This window comes from Amaranthus tricolor, chromosome 4 (genome assembly GCF_026212465.1).
Source record: "Amaranthus tricolor cultivar Red isolate AtriRed21 chromosome 4, ASM2621246v1, whole genome shotgun sequence".
Classification (NCBI taxonomy): Eukaryota; Viridiplantae; Streptophyta; class Magnoliopsida; order Caryophyllales; family Amaranthaceae; genus Amaranthus; species Amaranthus tricolor.
The window spans coordinates 25,754,947-25,770,758 of record NC_080050.1 but is presented as its reverse complement, the minus strand read 5'-3'; the positions used below and the strand labels follow the sequence as shown (position 1 = coordinate 25,770,758).

Here is a 15,812-nt window from a genome sequence, read left to right as displayed (position 1 = left end):
TTTATTTTATTGTCACCTCTATATTAATAAAATAACGAAAATGTTTCTGAATTAAAAATACAATAATAATAATAATAATAATAATAATAATAATAAAAATAATATTTACAAAAATAATAATAATAATTATTATTATTATCATTATTATTATTATAAAAATAATAATAATGATAATAAAGATAAAAATAATATTTAAAATAATAATAATAATAATATTTGGATTAAAGGGGCGCGCGACTCAGCCGTGGCTCAGTCGCACAAAATCGGCGACTCAGTCGCACAAAACGTACAACTAATCTACAGCCGAGTCGCGGGTTTTGTACAACTCACCCCTTTAAATTTTTTTAAAAAATTCTTTTAGATATTGTTTTTATTATTATTATTATTATTATTATTATTATTATTATTATTATTATTATTATTATATTATTATTATTATTATTATTATTGTTATTATTATTTTTTTTTTTTTAATATTATTTTTATTTTTATGATCATTATTATTATTATTATTATTATTATTATTATAGTCCAGGGGCAATATTGTCAATTCATTAAAATAGGGCTGGCGATAAAATGAAAAGGGTGGCGATGTTTAAGGATTGTGTTTAATTACTCAACGGATATTTTCACCTAAAAATAAACCGCTCGTCTTGCATGAGACCGTCTTATCATGACACGGATTTATATAATAGTTCATTTCTTCAATTGATTATTTTAAGATCATAAGTAATCGTTTTAAGATTATGAGTAATCACCCTAAGACTATAAAAAGTGATTATATTAAAATTATAAGTGATCACTTTAATGTTATAAGTGATCATTTTAAGAAAAAAAAAAAAGTACATTGGGTTAGCCCAATAGAGATGGTTTTATTGTGAAACCGTCTTATTTAAGAATTTGTGAAAAAAAAAATTCAAAAAAATTTACACCACCCACCATATTTTTTCAAGATCTATTAAATGAGACCAATTTTGCAAAATTTTAATACATATTCAGAAAATCCTTTATCTATTGCAAAATTAGTATTATTTTTCCTTTCTCAAAAATCCTAAAAAAAATCATCCAACTAATAAAAAAGTCATGTGGATTCAAATAATTCAAAAAATGGAAGAATTCCAAATATAAATACAAGAAAAAGAACTAGTAGCAACCAAAATCCGCAAAACATTATCAAAATCCTCCCTATAATCCTTCATTTCCACAAAATGCCTCAAATTCATCTAGTTATGTTCCAAACGGTCCAAACACCCAAAATTCATCCTATTATTTTTCACTAAGTACCCGAAATTCATCTCATTATGTTTCACTAAATAATGGAAGATGAATAAAATACATATATACACAATACTGATGGTAAAGATATTTGGCAAAAGTTCAACAAAAGTTTAAAAGGAATCACAATTAAAATATCATTTAACATTTAAGCATTTTAGTTTATGTATTTATTTTCTTTGTTTACATTTTAATTTTTATTTGAATTTAATCAATTTCTATTAATTATTGTTGGCGTCTACAATTTTATTTTGAATTTAATGAATTTCATTTAATCAGTATTGATACCTACAATTTGTAATAAAATTATTCAACTTAACTTATTGTTTTAAAGTGATCAATTAAAAAAATAAATTAATTACATAAACTCGTCGCATACTTGCATGGTGAGACAGTAGACAGTCTCATACAAGACTTACCATAAAAGTTTAGCTTTATTATAAAAAAATTATTTAACTTTAAAAATGTGAATACTAAATTAAGTTTGTTCATAAAAATATAATTATAATTATTACTAAATAAATATGGCGTATATAAATGGTAGAAAAAGGAAGGGATATGTCCTCTAGTCTTCCCTCCCCCTTCTTTCATTTCGTCCCTTGGTCTTCTCGTGTCTTTCTTGCTCTCATAAATTCTTATCCAGATATAATAATGTTAAGGTCAATTCAAGGTTCACACAAACTAGATAACGTGACACACCAAAACATGAGAATATAACAAGGAATGCATCAGCATGTCCCTCCAGATTCATTGGCGTCATGTCATATTGAATCTTAGGCATTAGGCGAATCAAATTTAATTCTATTAAAATCTGCAAACGTTGACAATAAGACAAGTAAGATATCTTCGAACAGATTGTTACGAAACACAAAGAGATCAGAGGTATACTGAAACTCGATTTCCATGGCCGGGTAAGGATATACAACTGAAACTTTTTAACCACTCGATATTGCTTCTCGCTTGCTCAACGCCGGGAAAATTTGGACCAGAAGTAAACCAAGAAGAGACAGAATAATGCGAAAAGTACAACGTGCATTACATGGTTAGAACCACTTCGCACGATGCTGCTGTTTAATCTCCTCATGTTGTTTTTCAGACTAGCTTGAGCCCGGATAAGAGTCATTTGCTGTATCAGACAAAAGAAACATGTCGGCAAGAGTTACGTTTAGAACATCAATGATAATATACTTGAAATTTTCATTACACTGATGTAGCTGCGAAAAATATGCAAAAATTAATTCGTCTTAATGCAAATTTTCATTATATCATATTTTTACAATTTTCATTATATTACACCTATCATATTACACTGATGTAGCTGCGAAAAATATGCAAAAGTTAGATTCGTCTCAATGCAAATTTTCATTATATCATATTTTTACAATTTTCATTATATTACACCTATCATATTACACTGATGTAGCTGCGAAAAATATGCAAAAGTTGATTCGTCTTAATGCAAATTTTCATTATATCATATTTTTACAATTTTTAATAATACACAACTAAAGATAATAACAGTTAAATGGTGCATTGGATGGCGTGAATAAAAACCTGCGAAATCAATTAACAAGTGTCATATGTGTATTGAAATTTCATACTGAATAAATAATATGTGATGAGATGGAAGAAGAATTACAAGGTTAATCCAAAACAAAAATATATTGTGGGAGGTTTCAAAATGAGAAATGCGATGAAACTTAACAAACAAGACCGAATATAGAAAACAAAAGAAGTTCACAAAATGAAACACTAATCAATTAATCATATACAGCTCTCAGGCCATCAGCATCAGATTACATCACTAGAGAATTCAATTTTGTGCTCAACAGACTATAGAAGGTGGAAAGAAGTTCTACATCGAAGGGAGAAAGTTTAAGAAAGGAAAACAAGTATATAGATAGGTGTAACAATAAAGAATTTCCGAAAGCATTCCATCTCACGAATTGAAAATTTTTTATTGTTATCAATAATAAATTATCAAAATGCTGTTCATTCGATTTAATTGTCTGACAGTAGAATAGACTACAGACTTCTCATCTCTGATATAACAAATGGTTTGTAATGAAATGACAACAAAAGGAAAGTGATGAATGAAAAGATGTCTCTAAGCCATTCTTAGATTGATGTTAAAATTTAAGAAAAAAATAAAGTTAAACTAAAAAAAAGGTATACGGAGATGAAATTCAAAGAATGAAATTGTTAAAAAGGAAGTATATGATTTAATGTGGAGGGGAAGAAGGCCAACTAGTTTTTCATTGTAGGGGTAAATGATTACCCTAGAAGGTTGAAATAATCTTGACAAGGCATTTATATTCTCCAGTTATCTATCATTAACACGGTAAATTACCAAGGAATTTAGAATTAACAGATCAAAAAAAAACTACACTTTAGTTTTGTAAGGAGACAATACAAAGATCAACCAAGACTTGCTGGTATCATAGCACAATTCATTAACAAAAAGCTATTAGGTCTAATAGAATATGCTAAAGATTAAAAAAAATTGTAATGAAACCTCACCAACTGATCCATAAATTCATTCTGATATTTAGCCTCCGAGTGAATCTCTTGCGCTACCTGTGTCAAGACCAGGCATCAGAAATCAATAGAAAGGACCAAAGAAAAAGAATAACAGAAGCAATATATATTTTTAAGAGACAGAGAACTGAACAAACAAAGAATATACCCAAAAAAGAACCAACAGCTGATAAAAACAAAAATTTGTAGTAAAGGCAATCTTCAACAAGATTAAAACAACTTGCCAGATGACTGAATGGCACTGTCTAGAAATATCTCAATCTCCCATAAGAAGATATGATAGCTCACTCAACCTAAAGGACATCTCATGTTTCTTCCCATCACACATACATCTTTGATTATATACTAGAATTATGCATCCATTAGAGAAAAACTAAACAAAATATCTTCTTTTTAAGAAAAACTAAGAACAAGCAGAGACTCCTTATCCAAGTAATAATACTGCATAACTTACTGAAAGAGCAGAAGAACATTTCATGCAGAATAAAAAGTAGATTTCATGGAGGGTGTAAACAAATTTTGAAATAATACCATTCAATAGAAGATATAAAAAGGTTCGGGCCACAAGAAGTCATCTGGCAGATATAAAAATGTAGCGAAAACAGGATACAGATAAGCTTATTTTGTTAAAAATTTAAGCACATTACAGAGTACAGGCAGCATGTAGGTAGTATTACTAAGCGAGATTAGGATCAACTAAGTGAACCAATATATTAGTTTATATGATCGTGCACATGAGTTTTTCCTTTTCATTCATATTAACTATCTATCATCTCAATCTGTAATCTAGCTTCTACATGTCCTTTCAAAAATCTTTAAACTCAACAAGTAGAAAATTGATTTTCAAGAAAATAAATTCAACGGAAATGAAAATGAAAAGTAGTTTTTCCTTTGTTAGTATGAAGATAATTATCCAGCTAAAACAAGGAAAATGAAGATGTTCAAAATGGGAGTTAAACTAGCAAGTCCAAGCAAAACACACAGAACAGATTTCGTTTTCACCCAAGGTAAACTACAAAACAAACAATGGCCACTGGAAACAGTCTTCCGTAAGAAATTAAATTGTCTTCAACAGATTACCATATTTGAATGAGAAGCATATAAATCATAGATTCAAGGTTAATCAAACCCAAATTATGTACTATGCATTTAAGAAACTTTAACATAGGAATATGTCCAAAATTTAAGTCATATTTAATAAGTTGTCAACTCCATGAGAACCAGTACAGCCTTGCAAGAGTCAATGCCCAATATTCATGGTATCATGCACAATTTCCCAATTATAAAGTGCAAAACTATTAGAAATATTTCTGAAAAGAAAGGTATAAGTTCAAATGACATGATCTCAAATAATATTGGACACCAGAAGGTGCCCTTTCTATAACAAAAAAAAAAAAAATCAAAGTGACCCTAAAATAGTTCTTCCAAACATTTTTTTTATCACAGGATAGACCGAGAGAAGGGGGCTAGAAGAATCGAACCCAAAACCTTGCCCGGAAAAGTTGTACTTTCTCCAAGTGAAACAAGACTCGATTCTCGGTTCTTCCCTACTTTTGAAACCTTAATAGAACAATCATCTCAACAAGTCAACTTCATGAGGTAGGGTCACTGAGCCAAGACCACTTCTAGATCATATTTCCTATTATAATCATTTGGGCTAATCCAATTCAAGAAAACCATCCATCATCTCTAACAATACCAAAATGAGCAGGAAGCTACATAAATAAAAAAAAACTTGTACTGGACAAGAAATCTCCAAAGTTTTTTAAATTGAAGCATTACATGAGATCAAAAACACAAAACAAAATTGTTATGTCATATGCTTAATGCCAATCTGAATTTGAAGCTAGAAGCATGGACAAGAAACCCCCAAAGGTTCTAGAATCATTTCTTATTATAACAGTGAAGTTTATGTCATTTATAAATTATAACGGCAAGATTTAATATTTACTAGTTCTAGTCATTATAAATCAAAAAGTGCAAGTATTGTAATCATCTCACCGTATTCTAGTGAAAATGACCTGCTAGAGTTTATAATGATCTTTGACCTGATCTCTAACCTATCTTCTTCCCATCACTTTCTCACCTCCATTTTTTCTCCAACCTTCAAGCTTCCACAGTGGCAAATCAAGCTTCACCTTCTCATTTCTATTTTTTCTAACCCATCCTTTTTTCATCACTTTTCCATCACCTTCTCATCTCCATTTTTTTTCTCCACCTCAACTATCAAGCTTTAGCCTAAACCTCTACCTTATCTTTCTCCTAATTCTCTCACTCACAAATCAAGGAACCAACCACCCATAATATTCAAATCAAATAATTGCAACGCTTACTTTCCTCTCATCATTTCACAGACTCCTCTCTTTTTTGCCCTCTCTATATAGCTCCTTTCCTAACCTTCTACTGTGCAACATTCAATACGGGGTCATTAGCTTCACAAAACAAATTAATAGTAAAAAAAATAACAAAACGGAAAGTAAAATTACATGTCTAAGTTTGTGAACTTGAGATCGAAGAACTAAGATTTCATCATCAAGATCGGCATGCAAGGGATCAATTCTCACTTGTACCTCATCCGAATTACCCACCTGTCGAGTACTCAATCCATCGCTGCATTCAAAAAACTCACAACCAATAAACTTCAATTTCAAAATTAAGGCAATTAGAAAATCATGAAAAAGAATCGCAATTACCTTGATCTGAAAGGAACAGCACCGCCTCTAGTAGCCATAATCGAGAAAGATGTAGACCAAAATTCAATCGCAGATAGAAATAGAGGAGGAAAAAATTGGAAGAATTGGGAATTCTTTTTCGGGTAACCCTACAGGCCAGAAGTCGGAAATTTTCTGGAAAAAGCAAGAGATTAAATTATTGAAGAAACTTGTTTACTCTATAAATTAAATTTGTAAACTAAATTTTGTAATGTTTCTTACGTGTCTTGATTTTATTGGATATAATGCGTGCTGATTTTGCGGTTGACTCAACGCCCAAACGAGAGCGATTGAGACCTACTCCATATAAGTTGTAATGATTCACATATCTTAAATTTATTTTTTTAATTTTATAAAGAAATAAGAATCATTTAACTTTTTTATCATAGTAAAATTTTAAATTTTACGAGTTATAATCACTATAAATTAAAAGTATATCTATTGTAATTAATTGCTTGAATTATTCGAGTTTTGATGATTGAATATTTTTATAACCATAGTCTTCTTGTATTTACCATTGACCTAAGACTTAGTTGTATTTTTTAAATCAAGATTTGTTGTAGTTAACCAACTTATTTTTACAATTTAATTTTTACCCTCTCAAAGCTTTCACATTTCTTTGTTGAGCATTAATATCACCTTTATTTTCTAATAACACTTTATTGTTTAGTGTACATTGTCAAGGTAATTTTTTTTTCCTTTAAATTTTGATTCATTTACAACAATACAAGACTTAAAGACGTTGTCCGGTCTATATGAGTTGTCATAAGTAAAGTATACATAATTCTTATGATGTTCTTATTGGAATCCTACCTTATGAACTAAAAATATATATAACCCTATTGTGTATTTCACCAACACTTCTCATTAGGGGCGAAGCTACACCAAGGGCTAGGCGGCCCTCCTTGTCGAAAATGTGATTCTTTATATTTTTAATTTTGACCCCTCTTACTAATTTATGATATATAATTTAAAGATTGCAAATATATAACAAAAGTTACTATAACTCAATAAATTGAGTAATACATTTATAACATAAGGTCTAGAGCTCAAATCCTAATTTAAACTATTCTTTTTTAATAAACTACTAAATTTATAATATAATGCCATTACCTTTTATCTTTCATTATGTTACATTTATCCTTTTTAGTATGTGTTTTTATATTTTTGCTATCTTAATTTTAATAGTATTTTTTTGAAGACTTGCAAGGAGAATAAGAGTTAAAAAACACATAGGTTTTTTCAAAAGTGATAATTATAGGAAAGCTTCATTGTTTAATATAAATTTTGCTATGATTTAAGCTTCAAAAGTGATAACTAGTTTTTATATAGTACTCCCTTCATTCCCACCACAAGGAATGTTCACGGAAATTAAGAAAAATAGAATATTTTAAATAGTGGGTGCATTATTTAATTGAATAATAAATTTGATGGGAGAGAAGTATGGACCATGAGCAATAAAAAAATATTAAAAGAAAGTTAGTGAAAAAAATTTGGGGACCACAACTAATAAAAAAATAGTTTTATAAAGTTAGTGGGAAACATGTGAGGATCATAAGGAATATAAAAACGTTAAATTGGAGTTAGTGGAAGATATGTGGGGTCCATAAGCATTATAAAAATATTAAAGTGAGTAGGAATAAGGTTATTTTTGTCCATAATTTATGACATAGATGGAAAGATTCTTAATGGGAACAACAAATAAAACACCCTAAAATAGCAAATGAGAACTTCTTTAAGGAACGGAGAGAGTAAATAATTTGCTCATATATCGACTATTTGGCCCCTCTAATTTCAAATCTTGACTTCGCATCTGCTTCTCATTGTTAGGAGTATCCTTTCTCAATCTTATTGGGTATTTCAATCACACTTCTCTTTGTTAAGAGTATCTCTTACTATGTACTCGCTCCATTCCACACAAATGTGACATTTACTTTTTTGACTCTATTCACTTAACTTTCTTAATTTGTATTTTATTCTTAAACTAAGATTAAAACATAGTCAAGTGAAATCTTATTTGATTCATCTCAATGCAAAGATTATTAATATTTATTTTTTGTAATATTTTGTTATGTAAAATAACGGATATTAAGCATTAAATAACTGCATTGGATACCATGCAAAAGGTAAATAAGACATTTTGAGTATAACGGAGGGAGGAACATTTTATTGGGGTGTAAAATTTCAAACATCAAAAACACAATTATAGTAAATAACACCACAAATATAATTAATACTAATTACAAAAATACAATTAGAAAAACAATACTAATAATACCAATTCAATAAAAAATAGATCAATTTATATTCTAGAAAAACCTAGTGTTGGTATCAAATGCCATTGTAACTTAGAAATTGATAAAAATGATGTAGGGAGAAGTATGCAATTTGAAATAAAACACCACATGCACAACACATAAAGTGCTAAGCCAGAAACAATATTTTATGATTAATAGACCATATGACATGATATATGACCTCACCTCTGTAGTCATAACTCAGCAAACTATGGTCAATATAAGAAATTCAAAATTCAACACGCGACATCAACATCTCACACCATTCGTGAACACACTATGAACGTCCCTCCAGTTATATTTGCTATATTTTACACTTTACGTATTTTAATGTCTTATTTTATTTATTCATATATTGAATTATACAAATATAAAAATTATAAAAAGTTAATATTATAAAAATATGCAATTAGACGATTCAAACAAGATTCTATTTGATTATATGTTTACTTATATATTAGTCACAGTATATAAAATAAACTTGAACGATGAATAGTGCATATAATCAAAATGTAGCGAGTATTTCAGAACGGAGGAAGTATAGTTCTTCTGTTTCTTAATTAAATTTCTATAAAACATGTTCACGGGGATTAAGAATAATAGATTTTTGATAATGAATATACTATTTTATTAAATATTAAATTTGATAGAAAACAGGTGGGGGACGATAAATATTAAAAAATATCAAAAGAAAATCGATGGAAAAAATACGGGGACATCATAACTATAAAAAATATGTTAATAATAAATATAAAGATGTTAAAATGAAATGAGAGAAAGATACATGGAGACGTAAATATTATTAAAATAAGGATAAATAAGATTATTTTAATCCAAATCAGGATTTTTTTTGAGTGATTAATAGAAGAATTCTTTGTAAAAACAAAGAATAAGAATGTCAAAATAACAAATGAAAATTTAAAGGACAAAGGTACTTAAAAATACTCCCTTCGTTATTCTTTCTATTCTTCTCATTTACTTTTTGCACAGTTTTCAAAGCAACTTTTGAGCTTCAATATCTCTAAATACGCATTATAAAAAAATTTTAAAAAATATATGATAAAAAAGTATACATTAAGCCGAATCTAATGAGACATAGATATATTTTATCATCTTTATATGTCCTAAAAGTCTTAATCAAACTTCTCTCTTTAAAATATTCTAAACGAAAGAACATTAGAAAATAGAAGGAGAGTTAAAAAATCCTAGTCATTTATGATTTATAAATCACTACAAAAAATATACGAATAAAATAAGCAAAATACAAAATAATAAATTACAATTTTAAAATTATGAACCTATTTAATTCCTCCACGTGAGATTTGCAAACCGATCAAATATAAAGGAACCACCCACGCTGTTCCTTGCTCGCATAACCTTCTTCCACTTTTAACAATTTCATTGTCTCACAGCTGTTCACAATTCCCGAACAACAGGAACAATTATTAAATCAGAAAAACCACAAATTAAATCCCAAAATCTTTGAATAATACCGTCTTTGAATTTGAACTTGATTTTGTTTAGAAAAATATGGGAAGTGATTGTAGAGGTGAAGAAATCAGGAAACCCAGATTTCTATGCCTTCATGGATTCAGAACAAGTGGAAAAATCATGAAGAAACAGATTGGAAAATGGCCGGAATCTGTTCGCGATAAACTTGATCTTATTTTTCCTGACGCGCCTTTTCCCGCCCGAGGAGATTCCGATGTTCAAGGAATTTTTGATCCTCCTTATTACGAGTGGTTTCAGTTCAACAAAGTTTGTTCTTAATTCTTTCCTTTTTTTTTTTGATTATTGTTTCAGAATAATGATGGTTTATTGTTTTTCAGGAATTTACTACTTATGAAAATTTCGAGGAATGTTTGGAGTACATTCAAGATTGTATGATTAAGAATGGACCAATTGATGGTCTTCTGGGTTTTTCTCAGGTACTTTATTCATATTTAATTTAATATTAGAAAATTTATGAAATATTGGCTGCTGATTTTTGTTTATTTTGGTTTTAATTTGTATGGTGTGATTTAGGGGGCAATTTTGTCAGCTGCATTACCAGGGCTACAATCACAGGTTGTGTGATCATTATATAAATTGTGATATTTGGATGAAAATTGAAGAACATAAATTGATTGGTGGCTAATGATTTATGAATGATGATTGTGTTTCAGGGATTGGCTTTGACCAAAGTTCCAAAAATAAAGTTTTTGATTATAATTGGAGGAGCAAAATTAAAGGCTAAATCATGGGCTGATAAAGCTTATGCTTCTCCTATAGAATGCCCCTCACTCCACTTTTTAGGTAATTTTACTCAACTTCTGTTAATCAATTCAATGATGTAGTGAATAATCTCAAATTTTGTTTTTGATGTGCATGATTCTTAGGCACTTATAATAGTGTGTTTGGTTGATTCTACTAAATGGTGGTAAATTGGTAATGACCCATGCTGATGATCAAACTTTAATCATTAAAAAGTTTTTTATTTACAATTTTTTACTATTACCATACCACCTCTCCAAATTTTAATGTATTCATGAAGAAAAATAGGATGATTAAAGTAGAACAAGCATGACCATTGAAGTTGCTAAAGATTTTTCAACTACAATTGTACTAAGTTTTCATTACCATTTCTGCCGTTTAACATCGATAACTAAACGGACTATGAGGTTAATTGGTGAACTTATGGGATTTCCTTGTATACTGGGCTTCTGTCAATCATAAATATGTACTATGTTCTCCTAGTTTGTTGTGTGGAAGTTGAAAATCTTGGTTGTTCAACAAGGACAGCTTTTGTGAAATCGCAATATAACTCATAATATCTGTGGTAAGGTGTTTTTAGTTGAGTTTATAAACATGCAAGAAAGACTAATTAATATAAAGCACAAAGTATTCAACGCATAAAAACAAAGAACACGCAAAGTTTAACAAAGTTTGCCCAATTTGAGTTTTGTCGGAGTAGTTACGTACCAAAGAATTCTACCTCAACATTCTCAAGTAGCTTGCCCAAGCAGCTGCCTAGCGAAAGCTTCTATCTGTAGTAGTATGTAAGCTTGCCCGAGCCCTTAGCATGATTTCTCGTCAGGAATAGAGCAACACGTATTGCCTTGGGCTTCGTTGAGTGCTCGTTTGAGCCATGAGCTTGCTTGTCTGCGCATACCAAGCGAAATACACCTTTGTGGCTTGGTCAATGCACAAAACTCAATGCAACTTATCTTTGCACTTCATATTGTTCTCCAAAGACAAAACACTCTAGTCTCCACCCATCCATGCCAGCCAAAAGAGTTGACTCAAGACATTAAAGTCAACAATCTCCACCATTAACTTGAGTTCCTTCAAACAACATCTCTTCAAAAATCCCCACCTTAGCTCTGTTACTCCCAACTTTTCTCTTTACCTTAAGTACCAATGTCGTACTCTTGACACTCGGGTATGAGTTGGAACCTTAGACCACAGAGTAAAAACAAGGCCGCATCGCATCGCATCCACTGCATTGTAAAGGTTTTTGAAACAAACGAACCGATATTTCCCTTGTTACAAAGGTGTAAAAAAACCGCGTTTTGGGCTGCATCAAAGGATATCTTATGGTTCCGGTATTTAGGCGATAAGATAACCGCATCAACGTTTCGTTACCACGATCGCGACCGTTTCCGTTTTTTTATAGTATGGCTTGGACACTTCAGTTTGGTTCAAAATATTGCGAATTGTGATTTTTTTCATGAGATAGCAAATCTATGCACTTGAATATGTTTCCGAGTGGAACATGCATGGTCCTTGCTTGCCAAGCAAGCAACTGGCTCTGTCCAAGCAGTTTCATACCAGAATATTCTGCCTCATCATTGTCTACTTGCTCGCCTAAGCGACTGTCTAGCAAGTGCCACTGTCTTCAGCAGCAATATACGCTTGCCCAAGCCATTAGCAAGCTTGTCAGAGTAGGAGAAAAGCATGCGACCTACTTCCTTAGACTTGTTCGAATGCTCGTCCAAGCACACCAAGCCAAACACTTCTCCTTTGTCAGTTTAGGAAGTTCAATGCAATACTCTTCCTGTGCCACACACCATACTTCTCCAAGCACACCTCACTCCTCGAGCACACAAGACTCCAACCCACTCCACGCCAACCAAAAGAGTTGACTCAAAGGCACCAAATTCAACATAAGTAATTCAGTTTTGGCTTTGAAAGGGAGTTTCTTGCGTAGATCATTGGGGAACTCAGTTACTCCTATAGCATAGGTGCATCTGCAAAATAATTAATGGGAAACCTTGGTGATGAGTTTAAAGTGAATGTTAAATGCTTATTCTACTTGTTGATAATTCCTAACTGAAGCTTATCGTTGGAGTTCTCTACATATAAACTTAACCTTGATTGTTTGTTTGGTGATTGCTTATAGTGGCAAGGATGATAATGTATTTTAGTGTAACGTTGCAAGAATAGGTGTCGAACTAATATCCGGTGATGAAACTCCATCTACAGATGCGTGTTACTGCAAAAACTTTTATAATGCCGTCTAGTGCCTACCTGTGGTGAATGGCTGATAATGAATTTTGGGAGAATGAAAGATGTTTTGGAGCTGACTAGCATATTACCATGTACATTCGACATAGTGACACAACTAGAAATAAATCGTGGATGTTGTTGCAATTGCGGTCACGATTGATGTCGGGAGACAAAATCTTGTGGTGTCCCGAATCGTTTTCCGAACCTCACAATGTGAAATGTTAGCTTGATGACTTTCTAAACAGACAGTAAATTATAAGTCTTCAATCTTTAATAGCCTTATAAATTATAATGTCACTATGTCAGCAAACTTTGGTCCACTTGATAATTATTTTCCCCCAGACCCCTCAAATCCCAACACTTGCTCTGTATGGCCGACTTGATAATTTTGCTTAGTTTTTTCACATGGAAGATTTTGTAATTGCAGGGAAGGAAGACTTTTTAAAGCCATATGGAGAAGAACTTCTAAAATCTGTTGTGAACCCTGTAATTATCCATCATCCCAAGGGTCATACGGTTCCTCGAATAAGTGAGTCTATCAGTTCTTATGGATCTATGCCCAGTCAACGCAATCAACCGACATCATTCAATTTATGCATAAAACCATATATACTTAAAGATACTAATATATGTGTTGGTTAAATTGGTATAAGCTTTGATATGTGGCAATATTGTCGGTATAAACACATTTTTTTATATTATTGACAGTAGATCTGCCACTGCTTCTAGTTATTTTCTGATGTTATGTTGGTACTTTGTCATATAATTTATCCATTTCTACTCTACTTTCAGATGAGGAGTCACTACCAACCATGGATTGTTTTATTGAAAAGATTCAGAAGATAATCGAAGAGGAGAAAGCCAACGAAGTACAATGACACCATAGAACGTTCACGCAAGGTCGTATTTGATGTAGTGCGAGAGGGGCAGTCTTCTTTGACCCCTATTATAGAAATTAGATAGTTTACACTATTATTGACGAAGTATAAGTTTTGAGTATATTGATGTATACATAATAATACACTATTATTGATTTTACATTTACAAATTGCCTAGAAACTGTTTTGTATGCTTACTATAGCTTTTGAGCTTATTTAACAAATAATTGTTGGATGAAACTATTGGCTTGTTTGACAAGTTGGAAATATTGGCCGAAAGATCGAGTCTTTAAGCTAGTTGTTAAGAACAATATAACCCGTTAATTTTTACAAAAGTATAATTTTAAGGATAATAATAGATAAAATTAAGAAATTTTGTTGGATTCAAACAAATATACTTTCTCCGTTCTGATATACTTGTTATATTTTGCACTATTCATCGTTTAAACTTATTTTATATATTGCGCCTAATATGTAAGTAAAAATATAGTCAAGTGGGATCTTGTTTGAATAATCTAATCGCATGCTTTCATAATATTAACTTTTTATAATTTTTAGATGTGTATAATTCGATATATAAATGAACAAAATAACACATTAAAGTTAAATGTAGAAACGTATGATGTAAATACTTTTAAAATAGAAAAATAAGACATAAAATCGCTTAAAATAAAATATGACACCAGCACTGGACAGAGTAATACATGAGTCATGGTCTCATGGAGTATACTTAAATTAAAGATAGATTACTAGATAATTCAAGTGCAAGGTTTTGTGAACATATTGTCCAATGATGTGATTAAATGATTAGATCACTAGTTCATGCTATCATTTTTCTTGGCTCAAAATTCTCAAAAGTTTAATTCCATACTAGTGAATAAAATACATTTTCTATGAATCAAAATATATTTGAACTTTGAGAAATGAGTCTTGTCTCATGATAGTATTATATTTTTCTTGTTTCACTAAGTTATTTTTTATTCTTTAACTTATTTTAGAATCAATTTAGGTTGTATCTAGAAACTAAAATTTCATTTTAAAATGTCTCGACAGCACGATAAAACAATAACAGCCCACAACAGCTTGTCAAGCCATCATGGCAGCTTTCACAACACACCAAGACTGCCCATTTCCTTCATAGCCAATTAGTAGCATCGCAATGTAGCCTCTTTCTCCCCTAAGCAACCTCACCATCAAGCCTAAAGACAAAAATATCTTGGTTCTCTTAAAGGCTTAAACCTTCATAGCACCATAGTATCAATACAACAGCAGGCGACAGCACAAATCAATGATGATGTCTAGAGAATGGTTGCACCACCGGATTCAACCCGCACCTGGCGAGTTTAATATAATGGTAGCACCGTAGAAAATAAAAGAAAATAGAAAATCAATCATGAATTTGTAAAACCTGTTACCTTATTTTAAATTGAGTTTGTTAAGATTTCATAGGGAAATTAGTTGGAACTTCTCGTATGAATATATGATATTGTAATTGTTTTATAACATAAGAAAGTAATACAAGAAAATTTTGTATTCAAAAACCCTTAATTAATTTGATCGCATTTATTTTAAAAATCTTGAAAAAATATTACCGTTCGTGTAATTATTTTTTAAAAAAAATATTT

At 30.8% G+C, this 15,812-nt stretch overlaps 2 protein-coding genes across 3 annotated transcripts; one reads left to right on the top strand and one right to left on the bottom strand.

Annotated features, from left to right (window-relative positions):
* Window positions 1-2,055: 2,055 nt before the first annotated feature.
* LOC130810628 (bet1-like protein At4g14600) lies at window positions 2,056-6,761 on the bottom strand. Its single transcript, XM_057676761.1, has 4 exons — window positions 6,507-6,761; window positions 6,300-6,423; window positions 3,796-3,852; window positions 2,056-2,401 (listed from the first exon to the last, which is right to left on the bottom strand). The coding sequence occupies exons 1-4, from the start codon at window positions 6,542-6,544 to the stop codon at window positions 2,240-2,242; spliced, it is 381 nt and encodes a 126-aa protein (XP_057532744.1). The 5' UTR covers window positions 6,545-6,761; the 3' UTR covers window positions 2,056-2,239.
* A 3,410-nt stretch (window positions 6,762-10,171) lies between these two features.
* LOC130810574 (dihydrofolate reductase) lies at window positions 10,172-14,575 on the top strand. Of its 2 annotated transcripts, XM_057676680.1 has the most exons (6): window positions 10,172-10,579; window positions 10,651-10,749; window positions 10,847-10,888; window positions 10,987-11,116; window positions 13,737-13,838; window positions 14,102-14,525. In XM_057676680.1, exons 1-6 carry the CDS (start codon window positions 10,352-10,354, stop codon window positions 14,185-14,187), a joined length of 687 nt encoding a protein of 228 aa, XP_057532663.1. In that variant the 5' UTR covers window positions 10,172-10,351; the 3' UTR covers window positions 14,188-14,525. The 2 variants fall into 2 exon arrangements, with proteins under 2 accessions (XP_057532663.1, XP_057532664.1); XM_057676681.1 differs by lacking the exon at window positions 13,737-13,838 and having other exon boundaries at window positions 10,175-10,579; window positions 14,102-14,575.
* The last annotated feature ends 1,237 nt before the right edge of the window (window positions 14,576-15,812 follow it).

Bases quoted from the DNA above. Each gene is read 5' to 3' on its own strand.
- LOC130810574 (XM_057676680.1), top strand. From the start codon at position 10,352: ATGGGAAGTGATTGTAGAGGTGAAGAAATCAGGAAACCCAGATTTCTA. The intron at 10,750-10,846 runs GTACTTTATTCA...GGTGTGATTTAG, and splicing joins GTCTTCTGGGTTTTTCTCAG to GGGGCAATTTTGTCAGCTGC. The intron at 11,117-13,736 runs GTAATTTTACTC...TTGTAATTGCAG, and splicing joins CCCCTCACTCCACTTTTTAG to GGAAGGAAGACTTTTTAAAG.
- LOC130810628 (XM_057676761.1), bottom strand. From the start codon at position 6,544: ATGGCTACTAGAGGCGGTGCTGTTCCTTTCAGATCAAG. The intron at 3,853-6,299 runs GTAATTTTACTT...GTCTTGACACAG, and splicing joins AAGTTCACAAACTTAGACAT to GTAGCGCAAGAGATTCACTC. The intron at 2,402-3,795 runs GTGAGGTTTCAT...TGTCTGATACAG, and splicing joins ATGAATTTATGGATCAGTTG to CAAATGACTCTTATCCGGGC.